The sequence below is a fragment of the Coregonus clupeaformis genome, chromosome 12 (genome assembly GCF_020615455.1).
Source record: "Coregonus clupeaformis isolate EN_2021a chromosome 12, ASM2061545v1, whole genome shotgun sequence".
Taxonomy (NCBI): Eukaryota; Metazoa; Chordata; class Actinopteri; order Salmoniformes; family Salmonidae; genus Coregonus; species Coregonus clupeaformis.
In genome coordinates this window covers 39,069,556-39,091,503 of record NC_059203.1, presented here as the reverse complement: position 1 = coordinate 39,091,503, position 21,948 = coordinate 39,069,556, and the positions used below count along the sequence as shown (strand labels likewise).

General features: G+C 43.0%; 2 protein-coding genes across 3 annotated transcripts in view; one reads left to right on the top strand and one right to left on the bottom strand.

Moving 5' to 3' along the window:
- Positions 1-1,027: 1,027 nt before the first annotated feature.
- Positions 1,028-12,678, bottom strand: LOC121577620 (protein OS-9). The gene is made up of 16 exons (XM_045223845.1): positions 12,603-12,678; positions 7,919-8,133; positions 7,254-7,436; positions 6,651-6,714; positions 6,267-6,343; positions 5,402-5,500; positions 5,018-5,219; positions 4,696-4,845; positions 4,446-4,546; positions 4,305-4,359; positions 4,102-4,193; positions 3,771-3,983; positions 3,314-3,506; positions 2,771-2,938; positions 1,968-2,077; positions 1,028-1,716 (listed from the first exon to the last, which is right to left on the bottom strand). Exons 2-16 carry the CDS (start codon positions 8,066-8,068, stop codon positions 1,576-1,578), a joined length of 1,998 nt encoding a protein of 665 aa, XP_045079780.1. The 5' UTR covers positions 8,069-8,133; positions 12,603-12,678; the 3' UTR covers positions 1,028-1,575.
- Positions 12,679-13,745: 1,067 nt separating this feature from the next.
- Positions 13,746-21,948, top strand: part of LOC121577619 (beta-1,4 N-acetylgalactosaminyltransferase 1) — a 31,588-nt gene continuing 23,385 nt past the window's right edge. For both annotated transcript variants that reach the window (XM_041891359.1, XM_041891360.1), the window contains exon 1: positions 13,746-13,955. The gene's annotated coding sequence lies outside the window, so the exon portion shown is untranslated. The remainder of the gene's footprint in view (positions 13,956-21,948) is intronic.

Below are 21,948 nucleotides of genomic sequence, written 5' to 3'. Positions count from 1 at the left end.
CGTTGAATGAAGTCATTTAACCGATTTTGCTCACTAGGTGAGGTCCAATAATTATTTCAGAGAAATTACTTCTCGAATGAAAATACTTTAGTATAATTTGGTTCCAAATGCCATTAAACCAAAATATTATCTGAATCTTCAAAATAACGGTTTTCAACATTCAAAATGTATACATTTCAACAATTCTCATCTTTTAAAGTGCTACAAAATCTATATGAAGTATGATTATTGTTTCAACAAGCATGTCAATTCCACAATGACCAAATTAAAGAGTAAAAGCTTTACTAAATCACACGTGTTCTGATTTAAATAGTTCAAATTGTGGTTCAACCTATAAACCACAACAGCATTAGTCTGAGTACCAGCCTCTTTAGCTAACATTCCACTCCTTGCCACTCCTTGTCATTGCCAAAGAGACGGTTTAACATGCGCTGGATTTACGGCAGAGTTGCTCATTGGTTGCTGGAAATAACATTTATATTTCCCATGACAACATGAGGCGCCTCGAAAATATAATTATAATTTATAACAACGTCAAAAACAAACATTTAGCTGTTAGCAAGTTGAATTTTAAGACGTTTTTTGGTTGGAATTGCAGTATGTATTTAGGTTGAGATTTTAGATGTGAGCTACTGTAGCAACTTTCGACAGATTGGTATCCGGTTGCTTTTTTGTTTGTCTAGATTAAACCAATGTGTTCTGTGGAGAAAAAAAGTGACATGGTACCGATCTAATCAGGATCAAATCCTCTGTTCTGCTCGAGCTCATTAATAATAGAATGTTCACTGAAGATAGCAGAAAGGCCAGTCCCTTTGGCACATTACATGGAGTAGAGAGAGTGGAGAGACTGGTACCCAGGCTACAACAGCATGTGGCTCTCACTCTTTTTCAGGATTTCGAACCTGGATTCTTTTTAAACATTGCAGAATTTCTAAACATTAAGATAAATTGAACAGAACACTCCTTTTGCAAACATATTGTATTCATCCAGTTTTGTGAAGCCAAGTGTAAATACCAGGTCAATTCCTCTATTGCATCACTCATTGAGGTGATTTAATGAGTGTAGAGCAGCAAACAAATACAGAGGAGTAATTATAAGCACTGCTGTGCGGATACAGAACGAGAGGGCATCATAGTTCTGTAGAAATGCAAAGTTCAACCTCATATACAGTCCAAGAAATATACATTTTCACATGTGCAAATTGTCCAGTCCATGGTGTTTTTCACCCTCCTCTCATCCCAACTGATAGCGATCAACATTGAAATAATGCATTTTCAGCCATCACATTGGCCTCCCACTAGAGGAGAGAAAACAAAACCTGACACTATTACACTACCACAGCTGAAACATTTGGATTGGTTTGTGCAAGGTACATAAGTGCCTGATACGGACACAACACATTTCTGAGTGTGGAAACAGGTGTGTTTGTGGACACTGGTTTTACCAGTGGGGTCCAGGGGCAGCTGAGACTTAGCAGTGAGTTCAGAGTTCTGACAGGGGAGTGGGACACTCCCTGTCTTCTAGCCTCCACAGGTGCTTGGTTCCCACGATACGAGGAAACGTCTCCCAAGAGCTCATAACTCCACATCGTCTGAGTCCGGTGCAGTACTGGTGGACTGGGCCTCTTTCTGTCTCTCTCCCCATACAAATCTGTAGTTGTTTTCCAACTCCTGCTGTCTCTTTTGCTCCTTGTAAACCTCTTCTGTTCCCCCCGTCTGAGAGACATTCAGGGCAGATCAAAAGAATAGCACACACAATTACTCATATTACTTAAAGGCTTCTTCCAGAATGTTGAACTGCTTTACTCTCTATCAATTGCTTATATTGGTTTTGAGAGCAGTCGTTGAACCAAATGGAGAAAATGTCCTTACAGATATCTTTCAACACATATCAAAAACCCTTTTTCTAGACAGAAAAGAAAACTCTGTAGTGTATTTGAAAGGTTGATACTTTTAATTGTAATTACCAGTAGGTTGATGAGCAGCTCTCTGAAGGACTTGGTATCTTCTTCAGTCAACCACTGGTCCCCAGCCTCCTCAGCTGTCCTTCGTGTTATAATCTTCACCTCAATTTTACCTTAAAAAATATCTAGCAACGTTATAATACTAACAGGTGTTTCACATACACCAAACAACAAAGCACATACACACAAACAGGCAAAAATACCACATCGTCTAACCTCTCATTCACATATAAATATACACCAAACATACATTAGCACATGGACAGCTTGAAATGTGCAACTGTGCACAAACATAAATATCAGCCAGCAACCCTACTGAAAAGCTTATAGCACAATACCACATACAGTAAGCAATAATATAAGAAATGCGAACAGATAATAGAAACAGGACATGGAAAACACATAAAAGACAGATGATGAAAATGGATGAGACATCAGTGTCACTATTGCATCTACACCTCTTTTAAATATATATTTTATGCTATGTGAGGCCTAAATCAGATAAGCCTATTTTGAAATGTTAATATCGCAAGCACACCCAGAAGCTTCCTCAGATAATATGTTCACACATTAACTTTGCCACACACCAACAGAGATTGAAGAAGGGAATTTAAAAACACATTTCAACAGATAAGAGATGATCATGCAATGCGTAGCTCTGTTTTGCCAGTGACCCCCTTCTATTTTTGGAACCTGACCTAAATAGCCCAAATTAGATGAGAAGAGAGTGATATGATCATACGCTAAATATATCAGGAGGAAAAGAGAGAGACGGGCTGTGTGTTTTTGGGCACTCCCCTTCCTACCTTCGGCCTTCAGTCCCGCCTTCTCTAGCTGTTCTTTAACCACGTCCTTAATGTGCTGCCACTGGGGGTCGCCTTCGCCCATCTCCTGAACTTTGACCTCCCCATCGGGACTGCTGCCTGTCTTATACTTAGTAACTCTGATCTTAACATGATCGTCAGCCGCTTGGTCTGGGGTGACGAGACAAAAGAGGGACAAACAACAGAGGTCACCTCCCAACAAGTATAAGTAGGGCAACAGGATGTAGGAGTTAAAGCCAGGAATGTGGGTGGGATCTCTCATAGAGTTTTCAATTCACTACCGGTATTCTATGATGCCCTTTCTCTATATATATGGGCCTGTCAGTATGCTGATATAGCCTACAGCCGTTTTATTCTCCCCTGAGCATTGAACAGCGCATCTCCAAGGGTACTGAACATGAGATGGAACAAGAAATGATGACAGACATCTACATAGAAATGAATATACACAGATGTAGATGTATGATCTATGAACACATACACCCAGGCCCAGAGGGTGGAGCCCCAGGCAGAGAGCCCAGTTACCTGGCTGTCGCGGGGCTAGGCTGGGACTGCCCCTGGCTGGGTCGTTGGCCCTCTGGCCTCCCTCTGTCTGGGGCTCTGCCTCTTTGTCCTCTAGGCGGTCCAGCAGCTTGTCCAGAGTAGTCTCCAGGGTCTGGGTTGCCTGAGTGCGGTCAAACTCCCCCTTCAGACCCTCTGTCTCCAGCTCCTGCTGAGCCTAGAACACAAATAGAAACCCATCAAGCAAAGGAAGACCGTACCAGTGAGCCTATCAACAGTAACAATCAAGTAAATATGACTGAAATTATGTAAAATTTTGACAAAATAATAATGATAATTTAGATGTCCATCTACCTCACATGTTTGGCCCATAATGTGGTTGAGCACTCAATAACTTGAAACACATCATTCCAGACAATAACCTGTTCTATTACAGAGATCCATTTACAGCCTGTCTAGCATCTCTAGTGTCTGTTCGCACCTCGTCTATGATGTTGTCAAACCCTTTTTTCATTTCCTCTTTCATTTCCTCGATGTTGGCAGAAGGCACCGTGATGTCAGCTATCTCCTCCTCAAACTCCTGCAGCAGGAGATGCTCTTCTTCATCCCCCTCCTCATCCTCGCCTCCATGCCTCTCCTTTTCCTTCTCCTTTCTGAGTTCCTCTCGTTCTTGTTTGGCTTCATTTTGTGCTTTCTGATAAGGAAGTCAGAATTAACCATATTGAAATTAAAAGCACAAAAATGTCACTGCATTATTAATACATTGTTATGGGTAAAAGTCAACTGTGCCATGGCCTAAATGCAGCACTAACCTTTCTGTTACTCTCTTTGAGATGCTGCACAAATTTCATCAGGTCTGCAGGGTCGGTGATGATCTTGAAGTTGAATTGTTCATCTCCAAAAGCTGTGAGAAATCAAAAACACCAGATGGATATTAACCAAAAGGAAAAGACTTGAAAGCATCAGATGTGATATTGCAGTGAGAATTTTTTAAAATGCCAGTTTAATACATTACCATCCTCTGTGACCTCATTGTCTGTGAGCTGATTATCATTGGCATCCTCTCCAGCCTGTGAAAACAAAACACTGTTGGTGCCATCTTGTGGAAGACTAAGGCATAAGTTCAAAGATATTATGATGATCACTGACTGTGTACCTGATGCTCTGAAGTGGTGTCAGTTGCTGTGGTACTCCCTGGCTTTGTCACTCCCTCCCAGAAATCAGAATCCTCTGGCTCTTCAGAGGTGACAACTGCATCTGGCCCAACAGGAATGAATCAAGAGGACTGATTATTTCTTAATATGATACACTTTCATTATAGAATCCTGCAAGCAAGCTGTCTAGTATCAGACCAACACACACGTCCAATAAATAAAGGACTTAGATTAAACAAATGGGCATTGCACCTTTTGTGTCTGACCCCAGGACGTCTGGGTCATCAGTTGGCATCGCTGAGTCCTCGTCTATCCCCTCGTCAGTCCCCTCGTCACCAGCCAACATCTCATCAAGAGTCTTCAGCTCCTCTGAGATCTGCTCCACTTTACGTTTCGTATCAGCTGAAAATGAAAGACAGACAGACAGAGCGAGAGAGAGAGAAGCAGAGTTACATTATTCCTTAGGGCTTGTGAAATTAGGGAAGTACCAATTAAAATATTTAGCCAGGCTTCATGTCACAGTACATGTAGGCTAAGCACCCTCCCAAAGACCCCCAGCCCCCTGTTGACTCACAGACTTGGGCCTTGACATAGTCCATGTACTGCTGGGTGCTGAGGGCTGGCTGGCACACAACGCCCTGGGGCTTGGCGGTGTAGGGCAGGAGCAGGAAGGGGTGTTGGCAGGTGCGGCTGGTGTGGACCGTCAGCACATAGCGGCACGACTGGGGCTCGTCCACACGGGCCACGTAGTCCCCCGAGCCCTCCTCACACACAAACTGGAAGACATAGACCAGAGCAGAGCAGATCAGGGGTCAGAGGTCACGGTTTGCCAAGGAGTCACACCAGTCATATCTAATGTGTTTGCAGTTTTACAAGATTTATTAAATACAATATAAAACACAGGTTGTCCTTACTGATGTTTATTGCAATATTAAGACACCATCTCATAGTCTCTCACCCTGACTTCAGTCTCCCTGGGGCTCCTGTTCAGGTCACACTTGGAGCCGTTGACGTAGCTCTGACTGTGGTAGCGCTTCAGTCTGTGCTGCTTGGAGGCCTGGGCGCCAGGGAGGGAGAGAAAGAGAAGTTCGTATTTGCCAGATATTCTACTGTATCATCAAATTGCACAGACCATCACATCAAATGTAAACACTTGCCCCCCCCCCCACCCCCTTCCCTGTGTAAATAGTGTACAATCAATTTTGCCTTCCTGTATTATACTTATGCTTAAATGTTTATTCTATTCTACTGAGCCATTTACTTTATGTTTGTATTCTTATCTTTTATTCTTATTTCTTATTGTTGTTGCATTTCGAGAAGGAACCTGCAAGTAAGCATTTAGTTGGACGGTGTATACCATGTGTATCCTGTACATACGACTAATACAACTTGAAACAGCGGGTGAGTCTCAGGGGAGGGAGTCACTTCTGCTGTAGCAGTCAAGTCAACAGGCTCATGCTGTTCTTTCCCTCATCATGTCATCAACCTGAACAAGGTACATGCTGTGTTCCAAAATCAACAAGCAGCCCGTACCTGCCAAGCACTCACTCTAACCTTAATTCAACTATATTAAAATGGGTTAATAACAAAGTAGAATACAAATCTAAACAGCTTGAGATTTTTCTGTTAATTTTTTTTCAATTGGCTTATACAACATGCCTCTTGCATGTTTTACAGCAAGTATACATCTAAAAACTCTTGCTTTAGTCCTTTGTATGAGAAGAGTTATAAACACATACTACAGTAACACCACAAAGTATGACAAAATCCTATAAGGGGAGAGAGGAGGGTGGCTGCATGCAACAGAGAAACAAACCGGTTACCTTGGCTGTTTCATTGTTCCAGTCAAACTCTGAATCATAGTACCCCAGGAAGAGAACATCCCCTTTGATGTCAGTGTCTGTGGAGAGATAAAAACAGACCATCATTTGAGGCATGGCCTAAATCTAAATAGACAAAGTAGCATCAGGTAAACCATGTGATGCAGCAGCACTTGACAGACAGGTCAACACTAGACAGGTCAACACTAGACAGGTCAACACTAGACAGGTCAACACTAGACAGGTCAACACCAGAGAAGTACATAATGACATGGGGATCTTAAATAAACATGCTGAAAGTGTAAACAGTGAGTACAAACAAGATGATCCAGCTGTTGCTACTTGTGTTCACTTTTGGCAAAAACAGTTGTTGAAAATAAATCTTACCCTCTAGGTGGTACTGTCTAATGTGTTGTCCATAGCAGAACTCATATGTCCACCAGTCTTTCGTCTGCAGTCATAGAGAATGACAACGTTTCAGTTGCTATGACATTTCATATCCATGTTGACAGTGGCCTTACAATACTAGAAGAAATAGCAAATAGTCTATGCTGCCATATATGGAGAAGTTGATTTCTAATATGCATATGGAGTCTGTCCAACTCAAGGTCCGGTAGATTACAAGTTCAACCTTCCGAGTGACCTCTTCATCCATATACAGTAAAGAGAGAGGTAGCTTATTGTAGAGACAATATTGTAGAGACAATTTGCAGGGTTAGGTTATGCAAACCGACCAATCAGATAAGCACGCAAGGGATTTAACTGTCAATACAAGTTGCACAACTCATTGCAAGCATCCAACCAGGGCCAACTAAACGTATGGTCTTCCATTTCATTAAAAGCATCACTTTATAACTGTCTGCAATAGTTCTGGTGTAAAGAGGTCAGGGGTGAAAACAGTTTAGACATTGATGCAATATGAAGCACCGTTGTCTCTAGGCAGTGATATAGTATTCCTCCCCTTAGTCTTCTTGCGTGTGTGTGTCTGACCTTTACTAGGCAGGGGGCCGTGTGCATGGGCTTGAGCAGGTCTGCGATGCCTGGTCCGGTGTAGCCTTGGGAGTCAGGCTCAGAGGCTCGGTCCTGGTGAAACCTCACTGCCTGGGCTGGAAGGCGACATTCATACATCTGCTTGTATTTGTTGGACACCAGCATGACTTCTTCTGTCTTAGCCTGCAGTGTGAAAAACATGACATAACGTTAGATAAAACAGACTGTACTACATAGCTAGTTAACGAGATGCTATCTGATTGCTGCTGTCAACTTGAAACTGCGTTTTCTAAACGATAGGGCCAGTTAGCTACATATTAGTAGGTAGCAACAGTTCGCACAATGTATATGTCTGTACATAACGGTAACGTTAGCCTACTGTTATTGACTGCATTTTAGGTGTTAACGTTAGCTGTTCGCATTTTTGACAGGCGCGCTAGCTAGCAGCACTATAACGTTACTACATCTAATTCTATAGCTAGCTAGTGCATTATTATTTAATTCAAATATCACGAAATAGTCTTAGACTCTGACTCTAACGTTAGCAAGCTACTAGCCATCTGACTCCACACTAGCTACCTACAATAGATAGCGAACTGGACAGAATCGCTGAGACCATGCATGCTAGCTAACGTAAACTAGAATATCTTTATTTCACGCCTCACCTGTCCCATAATGACGGGATCGGGAAGAATCTGGATCCCATATTTCATCTCGTTCAATTCCTCTAGATTCAAGAATGCCAAAACTGATAGCAGACATGTCAAAAAGAAAACGTACAATCCCCTCAACCACCTAACCACGGAAGCAGCCATGATAGCTAGCTTCTTCTTCTTCTTTTTCTTCTATGGTATAAAAACTAGCTATCTACATCTGTCAGGGGCCTGTTGCACAAAACTAGGATAAGGGATTAAGCCAGGATATCTTGGTGATCCTGGCTCAATTGATCCGTAATCCGGTTGCACTAAAGATGGATAGGGGGCAGGAGGATATGTTATGGTATAAATTACCATGGAGATTTATTCTGTGGAGCTAGCCTGCTCCAGACCAGGCTAAATTCCAGGATCTATTTAATCTCATCCCTAATGTCAGTCAGCAGTCACCACAAATGGAAACCAATAGTTATTTCACTGCTCACTATACATTGTTATCACATATAACTAGACCCACTGTCATTATTTAAACGTTTGTGATCATTAATTTCAATGATTTTGGATAAAAAATGATTTTTAGATGATGTTGCTATCATTAGATAATTTACAGTTTCCCATAGACTATAAGGCTATATATAAAATGATAGAATATTAGGGCCACAGAGGGGAAAAAAACACAAGTCATAATATTGTAACCAGTTGTTTTAAAGGAGGACAGTTGTTAAAAATGACAGATGTGGGGCATTTCGTGAAATTGTACTTCAGTATGGTTTCATAAACAAAGACATGCTGATGTGCCAGAATATTAAGTATCACATTGTCATAAGTATCAAAACTGTAAAAACAATATGTAGCTTTTCTGCAGAAAGAACCAGCCTCATAAATTTATGACTTTATCCTTTTTCTTCAGTGTGGCCCTAGTACTCTGTCATATAAACAAATACACATTCCATATGAATATAAAAACACAATGTGTAACATTATGTTCCTTTATTGAATAAGGACAAAACAAAGCAGGTAAACCATCAGCTCCTTTCGAAACTGAAGTCACAGTGACTCTACAAGATGGAAAGCACAGAATCCAAGCATATTATACAAAATGATACATACACATTCAAAGGTCTGTATATAACACACCCTGCATGTCTGCACACTAAAATAAATGCAGGACAAATCCATACACATCAACTGAACAGACAAATGAATGGATGCAGTAGCCTCCCTGCAGCCTTGTATTACACACAGTATACCGCACAAACATCATAAGAGGCCAAATTCGTGAAAAAAACGAACCCAAAAACCCAAATTCCTCTGCCACCGCAGGACATATTTAACCAAAATTGAAAGCACACATACTAACTAAAATAATTCAACACATATTGGTCCCTCAGCAGCCGACCACTGTCGTCATCAGGGAAGATTGCCGGATTGTCCCAGTCCATGGCTGGTGGCACTCTGGGGGCCCTCTCCTTCCTCAGGCAGGCCACATTGTGGAGGACAGCACAAGCCACAGTAATATCACATGCCCTAACAGGGCTGACCCTTAATTTGTGAAGGCAGTGAAAGCGTGCCTTCAGGAGGCCAAAGGTCATTTCAACTCTGGCCCTGGTCCTGGCATGGGCATGGTTGTAGGCCTGCTGTGCTTCCTGGGGGTCTGTGAAAGGTGTCAGGAGAAAAGGCTGGCAGCCATACCCCCTGTCTCCCAGCAACACACCAGAGAATTCACCTGTCAACACAAAATCTCATCATTACTACCTCATAAACACAGTGATATTCTTGACACAGCCATGATGGTTATAAATAGGGGTTGTGTGGCTTACCTTGTGATAGGCACTGATAGATTTCAGAGGCCCGAAAGATTCTGGAGTCATGGACTGAGCCAGGCCATTTTGCCACAACATTGCTGATCACACAGTCAGCATTGCAGACCATCTGAAATCATAAGATGAGGAATATTACACCAATCAATGCACATCACTGGCAATGCAGAGTGTTCGTCAATGGACAATATCAAAAAGTTATGTTCACCTGAACATTAATGCTGTGAAAGGATTTCCTATTCACAAAATCGGCCTCATGGGCACCTGAGGGGGCTTTTATCCTTATGTGTGTGCAGTCCACTGCACCAATGACATTGGGGAAACCTGTCACACAAAGTAATGAGTATCCTACTATGTGTTAACAGTTGTCCTGTAATTTGTAGATCCTCTTACCTGCAATCCTATAGAACTCCTCTTTGATGTCACAGAGTCTTCTGTGGCCAGGGAAGGAGATGAAGACATCTGCTAATGCTTTGATAGCCAGACACACTCCTTATTGTGCGGCAAATTGTGGCCTTGTTCAGCTGTTCTGCATCCCCCACTGAGTACAGGAAGGCTCCACTAGCAAAAAGCGCAAGGCCACACAAACCATTTGCTCCACACTCAGTGCATGGCTCCGTGCAGTGCGGTGCTTAATCCTGGGACCCAGTAGTCTGCATAGATACCTGATGCCATCTGCAGAAAACCTGTATCTTTCATATAGATGGTCATCAGGGAAGGCCAGTGGGTCCAACCGGTCCCTGAAGACCCTTTCTCGCCTGAAGGCTCTCCTCAGCACAAGTGCTTCTTCATCCACCACATCTCGCACGAATGGGCATGCCATTGTCAGAGCAGAAAGGAACACACAATTTTGGGCCTTCATATAGGCTAGTGGCCACACCTGGTGCTGGGGGGGTGGGCAAAAGAGGGCGATGCCTTATAACGATGACTTGGTTGTACTGATTGCTGGGAAAAAAAAAAAAAACTTAGAAAGATGCCACCGTCCTGTGTGCTCACAATAAGAGCTCATATGTCATGGCTCACTTGACTTTACGAGAATATACCTAATTTTTATTTTGAGCTGTGTCATCTTCTTGGAGCTGGGGGAGGAAAGAAAAATAATGATTAATACATTTGTGTTACAGTTAGCATACAGTGTACATTGAAGGCATATCTCACCTCCCTCTCAAGTTTTTTTATTTCAAGGTCCAGTTTCCTAATTGTCCTCTTTTTTTATTTCGGACTCCAGTGCAAGATTTTCCATCTTTTTCTTCTTGTACTGAATGTCTATGTCTGCCAGTTCTATTTGGCGCCGGAGGTGCTTGCCATACAACTTTCTGATAGCTTGTGAGCTCTGTGAACACAATACAATTAGCGCAGCTGGAATTTGGCAGGATGTGGTGTCCTTTTATTAATACGCACTATGTTGCCAGGCTGGTTTTCCCACTGTATAGCATCTGGGTCCTGTAAAAGAAATTAGATTTTTTGATTTTGATGAGGACTCCTCACCATTGTAGAGTAAATAGTACTTTCACAGTCTTAACATGATACCTCATGCCTTCTGGAATCCAGAGAGATGGTCTCCTCCTCATCATCGTCTCCATCATGTGCTGTTGCTGCTGCACTGGGGCCTTCACCCTATCACATTTAATCGGATTCATATTGAAGCTAGTAGACAAGACATGCCAGGCCTACAGTATGCCTTTGATGGAGTACTCACTGGATCAGCATCGTCTGGTGCTTGTGCTGGTGGCTCTAACAGGAACACAGTGCTGCCAGACACTGCAAGGCAATAGGTAAACCAAAGTCAGACAGTCCAAATTGATTCAATATGAATGTGGTTGTATCCCATGTAGAGATGGAAGGACATACCTTGAATGAAGCGGGTGGCATCTTGGGAGGAACCTATGCTCGTCTCTTTCCCCCAGGGATCCCCTCTAAGACGGGCCTGCCTTTATTTAGCTCCAAGGCCATGTCCTCTGCTGGGGTAAGGTCAGCCTTTGGTGACCCACCACCCGTGCCTTGTCTGTGGGTATTCTTTTTCACTGCTAAAACAGTACAGACAATGTGTGAGCAGGCACCTTCTGGGTACAATATATGCTTGTGCTTTGTTAAATATTAGTCAGGGACCATACCATTCTGCAGAATGTTCTTGTATTTGATTTTGACCTGCTGCCATGTCCGTTTTGGCCCGTTCATGTTTAATCTACACACACACACACACACACACACACACACACACACACACATTTAATGGAGTCACACTGCAAAAAATTACTTGGTATTTTTGTCTTGTTTTCAGTAAAAATATCAAAAAAATTTATCATAGCTTTATACAGTGTGATGGAGTTACTTTACACAATTTCACTCATATCTGCAGTGCATTTCAATTAAAAATTTAACCGTTTCATAATTACAGTACAACTGCATTTTTGGAGATGTGAATTAAATATTTGAATTGTAATTGTGATGTTTCAGCGGAGCGGTGAGTGTGTAATTGTGCACTACTTACGCATTCAGGCGGTCTGCAATACTTTGCCACGCTTTTTCTCTTTGCTTTATCACTGTGGCGGTGTTGCCTTTCTTCTTAATTATATATTTTACCTCCTCGTATGCCTCCATGAGGATTTGTGCTTCCGACGGGGAAAAGTACGCGGCTCTAGTTGCCATGGTAAATCAGTTAATCTGTGATCTGTGGCGGGGTCTATTTGAGTGAGCCGTGAGCGCGCACCTATCCAGGATTGGTTTCACCTGGCTTAATGAATCCGTGTCTGCTCATCCTGGCTTGGTCTTTGTGCAACCAATCAAGCCTGGACGCACATGTTTTGGCTTCATTGAGCTCAGCTGAGTCATTTATCCCGGATGTCTTAATTCTACTTTTGTGCAACAGGCCCCAGGTCTCGTTAATTGTTTATTTGTTCTATGGAACGTCAAAACATGGTTAATGTGGATTGGACATCATCGACATAAAATACCACAGAATACGGTATTATACATGTCAATCAAAGCCACTACGTTGTCCTATTGGATAATTGTAAAACATTTCCAGAATCCCTCCTTTTGGACACGAATGTTTCCTCGATTGGTCCAAATAAGCATGTATAGGCGTGGCTCAAATTGACAAGTCTGATTTGGGATCAGATTCTATAGTCTAGGCCGCCTACCTGTCTTTGTAGTACCCACTACACATCATTGGGCGAGTTCGTTTTGCATGGCCCGGTGCCCCGGAAGTGTTGATATTTCACGTAAGGACCATTGGAATGGTCTAAAATAATAATCCCGCCCACCCGGGGCACCGGGTGATGTTAAACGAATTCGCCCAGTGATATCCACTCATTATATGGCATGCTATGAAATGTTTCCGTACGGTTTTATTTGTGTTCTAGTTTTTAGACAAAATGCAATGCAACACAATTGAAGCGCACACTCCCGTCATTGATTTAAAAGCATGGGATTGTAAGCAAATAATTGGATAAACACTTCGGGAAGGGTGAAGATTTGGCCTGCTCAGCCTATCTCCAGTTGTGCAGTCAAACTTTTTTACTGAATATGTGTGCAACAAAAGTTCAACATTCACATTTTGCTACTATCTCTGTCAAGTCTATGCATACAATTTGATGCATATTGTTGCAAAATTGGAAATGTGTGTACTTCTGATCCAAAATGCAATGATGCTGTTGGTCTGATCGAGGCTAGCCTATTACTTTGCAGTACATTTTATAATGTACATGCAATACATGCAACACTCCTGAGTGGCGCAGTGGTCTAAGGCACTGCATCGCAGTGCTAACTGTGCCACTAGATCCTGGTTCGAATCCAGGCTCTGTCGCAGCCGGCCGCGACCGGCAGGGATGTAGCTCAGTTGATAGAGCATGGCGTTTGCAACGCCAGGGTTGTGGGTTTGATTCCCATGGGGGGCCAGTATAAAAAAAATGTATTCACTAACTGTAAGTCGCTCTGGATAAGAGCGTCTGCTAAATGACTAAAATGTAAAATGCAATACAATTCGACTCATGCATTCTGCTGCGATACCAACGACTGGCCGGTAGTGGCATCCCTCTCGCGTCCGTTTTGGCGGAACAGCAAGGCGGGATGAAGCATATCACCTATCGGAATTAAAACAGTGCGACTGCCGGATTCACATATGTGGAATGTAACCAGATTTTTAACAACATTATTTTACGCATGCATTATAAGCATATTGATGTCAATTTCAAGAGAAGGACAATCTGATTGGTGGAGACGTTAAGGTAAGATGTATTTTGAGGTTATAATATTCATGGGAGGCCTAGGATTTTCTTATGATGGATTATTATTGACGATTTTATCAGTTGTATTCCCATTTTTTAACATGAGACAATCATGCAAATAGATAATTGTTTCAAAGCATTTATGCGCGTTATATGCGAATTAGAGCCTTTGATTCAGAATAAGATATATCTTAATTATAGCTTCTTAAATATCATTAGAGGCGTTGGTGACCTTTTACGAGTGCATTTCTGCAATATTTAATTTGTAGTGAGAAAATAGACATTATAATAGACAAGTAAACCTGTATCATTTGTCTATGTGCACCACCCGGTCAGTTCCGAGGCCTGTCAGAGAAAGGCTGAATCATATATCTCAATTCTGGCAATCGACGTGAAATTGGTCCACATTTGATTAGATCTGAATGACACCATAGTGCGTTTTTCCTAAGTTGGGCTATGGATTGCATCAGAGGAAGAATAACGGAGCGCAAGGATGAGATGCTCACACATAAGCCTGTCGATGACTGCAGTAATTAAATTCAAAATGTTAACGGGTCCTGGAAATGCTAAATAAGTATCACACACTTCAGTCGGGAGGGACACAGACAGTACTACTAGACATGGTGCAGGCAAGGATACAGGCTACAGCCAACCCACAATCTTTGATTCTGTATATCCCATCGACTATTATAGCCGACCTGTTCTTGAGCTAGTATGTAAACGTTATTTTTTATTTTTTTTGGAACCTTGGAATATGGGGAGAGGATTCTCATGATGATTAATTAGGCTACCATATTCTCAGTCAAAATGCAGAGCACCTCTTCTGCATCAGTGATTTGAGACCATGTTTGCCCTAACACATCATTAGGCTACACTATAGCCTACACATCATACAGCATTACACTATTGTCCTACTAGGTGATATTAGTCTACTCTACATAAGGCTGTTTGCAATAACGTTTTTTTGTGTCTCAAATAAAAAATCAAATCAAATGTTATTTGTCACATGAGCTAAATACAACTGTTGTAGACTTTACTGTGAACATCTTGGTTATGAAGCCCTTCCCAATGATGCAGAGTTTAAATATAATAAAATACAATAAATGGTAACACAAGAGGAATAAAATAAAATACACAAGAATGGAGCTATATACAGGGAGTACCAGTACCAGATCAATGTGCAGAGGTACAAGGCATTTGAGGTAGATATGTACATGAAGGCAGGGTAAAGTGACTAGGCATCAGGATAGATAATAATAAGAGTAAAATAAAGAACAGACTAGCAGCAGCAAATTATGAGTGTAAAAGTGTGTGAGCGTGCGTGTGTCTATTTCTCTGACACCGCCTGATATAGAGGTCCTGGATGGCAGGGAGCTCGGCCCCAGTGATATACTGGGCTGTCCGCACCACCCTCTGTAGCACTTTGCGGTCAAGGGTGGTGCATTTGCCATACCAAGTGGTGATGCAGCCAGTCAAGATGCTCTCGACGGTGCAGCTGTAGAACTTTTGAGGATCCGAGGGCCCATGTCAAATATTTTCAGCCTCCTGAGGGGGGAGAGGTGCTGCCGTGCCCTCTTCACGACTGTGCGGGTGTTTGTGGACCATGTTCAGTCCTTAGTGATGTGGACGCCAAGGAACTTGAAGCTCTCGACCCACTCCACAACAAACCCATCAATGTGGATGGGGGCGTGCTCTCCCCTCTTTCTCCTATAGTCCACGATCAGGTCCTTGGTGTAACTGACATTGAGGGAGAGGTTGTTGTCCTAGCACCACACTGCTAAGTCTCTGACCTCCTCTCTGTAGGCTGAGTCATTGCCATCGGTGATCAGGCCTACCGCTGTCGTGTTGTCAGCAAACTTGATGATGGTGTTGGAGTCGTGCGTGGCCACGCAGACGTGTGTGAACAGGGAGTACAGGAGGGGACTAAGCACACACCCCTGACAGCCCCCCGTGTTGAGGGTCAGTGTGGTTGAGATGTTGTTTCCTACCCTCACCACCTGGGGCCGGCCTGTCAGCAAGTCCAGGATCCAGTTGTAGAGGGAGGGGTTTAGTCCCAGGGTCCCTAGCTTGGTGATGTGCTTGGAGGGGACTATGGTGTTAAACGCTGAGCTGTAGTCTATGAACAGAATTCTCACACAGTTATTTTCCCTCTTGTCCAGCTGGGAGAGGGCAGTGTGAAGTGCAATTGAGATTGCGTTATCTGTGGATCTGTTGGAGCGGTATGCGAATTGGAGTGGGTCTAGTGTGTCTGGGATGATGGTGTTGATGTGTGTCATGACCAGCCTTTCAAAGCACTTCACAGATGTGAATGCTACAGGGTGATAGTCATTTAGGCAGGTTACCTTGGAGCTCTTGGGAACAGGGACAGTGGTGGTCAGCTTGAAACATGTTGGGATTACAGACTGGGACAAGGAGAGATTGAAAATGTCTGTGAAGACACTTACCAGCTGGTCTGCGCATGCTTTGGGAACGCGCCTTCGTATTCCGTCTGGCCTGCGGCCTTGTGATTGTTCACCTGTTTAAACGTTTTGCTCACATCGGCCATGGAGAGCGAGATCACACAGCCATCCGGAAAAACAGAGGCTTTCACGCAAGGCACAGTGTTATATTCCTAGAAGCAAGCATGTAAATGTAAATGTAAAAGGCATTTAGCTCATTTGGGAGTCCTGCATTGCTCGGCAACTCATGGCTGGGTTTCCCTTTTTAATCCGTTATCATCTGCAAGCCCAGCTACATACGACGAGCGTCGGGGCAGGTGTAATAGGATTCCACCATCCTCCTATATTGTCCTTTTGCATGTTTGATGTCTCGTCGGAGGTCGTAGAGGACATTCTTGTATGCGTCCATGTCCGTGTCCCGTTCGTTGTAAGCGGTAGCTCTAGCCTTTAGCCCAGCGCGGATATTGCCTGTAATTCATGGTTTTTGGTGTGGAACAAAATGTAACAAAATATCTGTATAAAACTAAAATGGAAAACAAAGTTACTTTTGTCCTCTGAAGAGGGGGGGCCAATAAAATAAATAAAATAAAGAGTATGTAAGTGGGGTTAGGGTGGTGAGTTTCCCCTTACACTATAAAGAGCTTTGGGTGTCTACAAAAGTGCAAAGTCCAATCAATTATTATTGTTCAATGTTTTGCCATCTTCCATAGCTTGAAGCCCATGCCTTTGTACAGAGATGGAAACTGGTACAAAATACCAAAAAGGTGGACTGCAAGGCTATGTTAAGTCAAATAAATAAATGACTATAGTTAGTGCCTACGTTTCAAATAAATTATTATTTTAAAATAGTAGTAATTCTGTGAACATTTCTTTGAAACTGTGAAGGTTTTACTTGTGTATAACTTGTGGATTTTGAAAATAAACATCTAAAATCAAGATGTGTCAATTTGTTTGTCTACATGCCATTAAAAAAAAAAATGCAGATATTGGAGTAAACATATTTTGGGTTAAGACCAGTGGTGATTTTAGCATGGAAATCTTGATGGGTCAAACTCAAAACATATTTTTTTTTAGATGCATGCCAGGAAAGCCACTACACAACACAACACAACACTAAACAATACATTAATTGCACTACAACGGTGACAAGCGGTGCCCACAAACTGTTAGGGCCTACATAAAGCTGTCCCAACAGCAGAGCTTTCTTTTCAGCACCATGGAGTTAATCCTTACTACTGCTACACCTGGCTATCAGCGGAGCCTTGTCTGGCAGCGAAACAGTTAATTCAGCTTCATTTACTGCCTTTTAAAAAACATAGCTGATATGGCTGACTTACTTAAACAAATGTGGTTTCTACTGACAATTGAGATGTACAAACTGGCATAAGGGGACGACAAGCGAATTAGAGGCAATCCATAATTTCGATTAAGACTTTAATGAGCGAGCTAGGACGGACATAGTCAATATAACTATTTGTTCAGCACTTTTGAAATGTACACCAACATAATTCAGAACATGGGCCATTCTTACAGTATTCTTCCTGTACACCAAGTCAAAAATGTAGGATAAATAAAGGGGGCATATAAGCAGACAATGAAAGCTCTTACAATATTCAATAATTACATTTCTCTAAAACAGGCTATAGGCTACATGTGCACCACCAAGTCAGAACAGTAGGCTAAGTTATGAGGGGGAAAGAGACCAAATTATTAGGGTGAGGCACATCGGCTACTAACAGCTTGCTACACAACATACACTTAGCATTACTTTCTTAGCTACAGTATACATATCTCCCTGGCATATTGCATCATTTATGCAGCAGCATACAATACATTTTTGGACTCACCTTGTTGTGCTGTGCTCACTTGAACAGGAAGGTGGTGCGGCGGTCCTTGTGGGCAAATTTGGTCAATTTTGGCATTTTGGCATTCTCTGGATTTATGGTGCTTTCAAGACAACTGGGAACTCCGAAGAAAACAAGGTCGAATCATGACGTCAGTGATCTTCAGGTTGGAGCTCTAGAAAGACGCCCGAGTTCCCGACTTGGAATTCCGAGTTGGATGAATGTTCAAAACGTATTTTCCCAGTCGGAGCTAGTTTTTTTTCTGAGGTCCCAGTTGTCTTGAACTCACTGAAGTCTGATATTTCCCAGTTCCGAGTTTCCAATTGTTTTGAACGTGGCAGAAGTCATGCTGGATTGCCAGCATGGCCAATGTATTCAACCTTTTCTGGCCCATGACATGTGATATATTTATCCTTTTAAGCTTGGAAAAGAGACCCGTAAACCCATACTTGGACCACACACCCACTCCACTGAATAGCAGGCTAGTGATTGCTTTGCAATGCTTGCAGTTAGTCACTGATTCCTTCCAAACCACTCATTGTTGAATTTGCGATTTCCAACTTGTTGTGTAATGTTTATGTCCAATGGCCGATGAGCACCGATACACTTTATCTATAATTTATCTTCAAATGACAAGGTTTGAAAAGGATTTGCCAATAGATTGTCGACGTGATTCATGATGATGACTGCTTGTCTAGCTTGCTAGCTAAGATTTTGAAAGTATGATGTTGACATGATCAGTCCAATCAAAGCTACAGTAGATATAACGTGATTTGACATCATTTTATCTGTGGCCAATGACCTTGAGCCTTCTTGGAGGGGCACTTCTAATGTAACTCTATGGCAGCACCCAAGGGGCTTGAATTTTCTAGCTCTCCCTGTAGATTTTGTAGTGACGTAGTGTCCCCATGACTGACAGAACACTGAGCCAATCACTTGCACAACTAGAGAACATTACCAAACCCTACGCTCCGTATTTTCCGCTGGCTGCCCCACCACCACTGAAAGCACTGAGCTAGGCTAAAACACCTGCATTTTGGAGCTGCCTTACTCAAGAAAGCAAAAAAGAGACCATGTTTGTATGTGGCTTTATTAACTCAATTATTTATTTTGCTTTTATTTTATTTATTTTTTGGGGGGGGGGGGTTAGAAGGATTACTTTATCCTATCCCAGGTATTCCTTAAAGAGGTGGGGTTTCAAATGTCTCCGGAAGGTGGTGAGTGACTCCGCTGTCCTGGCATCGTGAGGGAGCTTGTTCCACCATTGGGGTGCCAGAGCAGCGAACAGTTTTGACTGGGCTGAGCGGGAACTATGCTTCCGCAGAGGAAGGGGAGCCAGCAGGCCAGAGGTGGATGAACGCAATGCCCTCGTTTGGGTGTAGGGACTGATCAGAGCCTGAAGGTACGGAGGTGCCGTTCCCCTCACAGCTCCGTAGGCAAGCACCATGGTCTTGTAACAGATGCGAGCTTCAACTGGAAGCCAGTGGAGTGTGCGGAGGAGCGGGGTGACGTGAGAGAACTTGGGAAGGTTGAACACCAGACGGGCTGCGGCATTCTGGATGAGTTGTAGGGGTTTAATGGCACAGGCAGGGAGCCCAGCCAACAGCGAGTTGCAGTAATCCAGACGGGAGATAGAGCAGCTCCGTCTTGCCAAGGTTCAGCTTGAGGTGGTGATCCGTCATCCATACTGATATGTCTGCCAGACATGCAGAGATGCGATTTGCCACCTGGTTATCAGAAGGGGGAAAGGAGAAGATTAGTTGTGTATCGTCAGCGTAGCAATGATAGGAGAGGCCATGTGAGGATATGACAGAGCCAAGTGACTTGGTGTATAGCGAGAATAGGAGAGGGCCTAGAACTGAGCCCTGGGGGACACCAGTGGTGAGAGCACGTGGTGCGGAGACAGCTTCTCGCCACGCCACTTGGTAGGAGCGACCGGTCAGGTAGGACGCAATCCAAGAGTGAGCCGCGCCGGAGATGCCCAGCTCGGAGAGGGTGGAGAGGAGGATCTGATGGTTCACAGTATCAAAGGCAGCAGACAAGTATAGAAGGACAAGAGCAGAGGAGAGAGAGTTAGCTTTAGCAGTGCGGAGAGCCTCCGTGACACAGAGAAGAGCAGTCTCAGTTGAATGACCAGTCCTGAAACCTGACTGGTTTGGATCAAGAAGGTCATTCTGAGAGAGATAGCAAGAGAGTTGGCTAAAGACGGCATGCTCAATAGTTTTGGAAAGAAAAGAAAGAAGGGATACTGGTCTGTAGTTGTTGACATCAGAGGGATCGAGTGTTGGTTTTTTGAGAAGGGGTGCAACTCTTGCTCTCGAAAGCTGAGTTTGAATAAGACATCTGATTCCACTTAGCATTTTTTGTATTTTTTACCTTTATTTAACTAGGCATGTTAGTTAAGAACAAATTCTTATTTACAATGACGGCCTACCCCGGCCAAACCAGGACAATGCTGAGCCAATTGTGAGCCGCCCTATGGGACTCCCAATCACGGCCGGATTGTGATACAGCCTGGAATCAAACCAGGGTCTGTAGGGACGCCTCTAGCACTGAGATGCAGTGCCATTTAGAATGGTTGGTTTTATTATAGCTAATAAATAAACAAATAATTGATTGATCATTAGATAAAATAAATGCATCTTGTCTTCTCCTGAAAGTTGGTCGGCATACGTGTCATCACACTCCCTCATCTGATATTGTGGATGTGGTAACTAGTGACGACCATGAGGGAGGGCCTTGTATGCGTTTCTGTGGGTAGAATAAAACTGGTCTAGAGTTTTAGTGCTCCTAGTGGCGCAGGAGACGTGTTGGTAGAAGTGAGGTAGGAAGTTTTAAGTCTCCCTGTCTGAACGTCTCCGCCAATCAGAAACGCTGCCTCTCGGTGAGCGGTTTCTTGTTGTTTATGGCCCCACACAGCTAGTTGAGTGCCATAGTGGTGTTGGCTAGGACCATATTACTGCCACATCGGCGGTCATGTGTCATGAAGGCAGTCAAATTCCATGTGACCGTTTGGTCATGGTAATTAGGCTTCTCCACCACTGATGCTGCTGATGTTCATTAATAGCCTACCAAACTTGCTAACTGCCTGGTACTCAGCACTCTATTGTCCCTCTAATCACTCTGTCATCAATGCAAATGTATTCGAACATCTAATCAAACACTTCAAGAGAGCCCATGAGCTCATGTTGCGCAACATTTCTATAGGCTATGCAATTGCGTGAGAAAACAGAGTGATGGCCTCTATTAAAAAGAGGAGGATCCCATCAGCTATCTATTGACTAGGCCTACTATATTTATTTCTCAACTTCCCTAATATTAAGCACATTGCTTATCTTTACAACAGGAGTATAGCCTACCTGGCTGAAAATGAACCACGGGAAAAGCGTCCTCCATTTGCTATTTAAGTGCATAGATGACATGTATGTTTTCCCCTGCCCCTGTTTCGAGACAGGTGCATGATAATGGTCCATTCTAAACCAAAACAAATTTCACACATATATTATTTTGTATATGTAAAGACAAGATTAAATCAAGAATAGTCTGATGGGTGACAATATTAGCCTATCAATTATATATTATCACTTGTGAATGATGCCCAGCGTAAGGCAAGAAACAATGCCTTTTTTTTGCGACTTTTTCTAATCATAGTCGCACACCTCATGTAGCCTAGCCCATAGGCCTATATGTTTTGAAAAGGTTTGCATCATA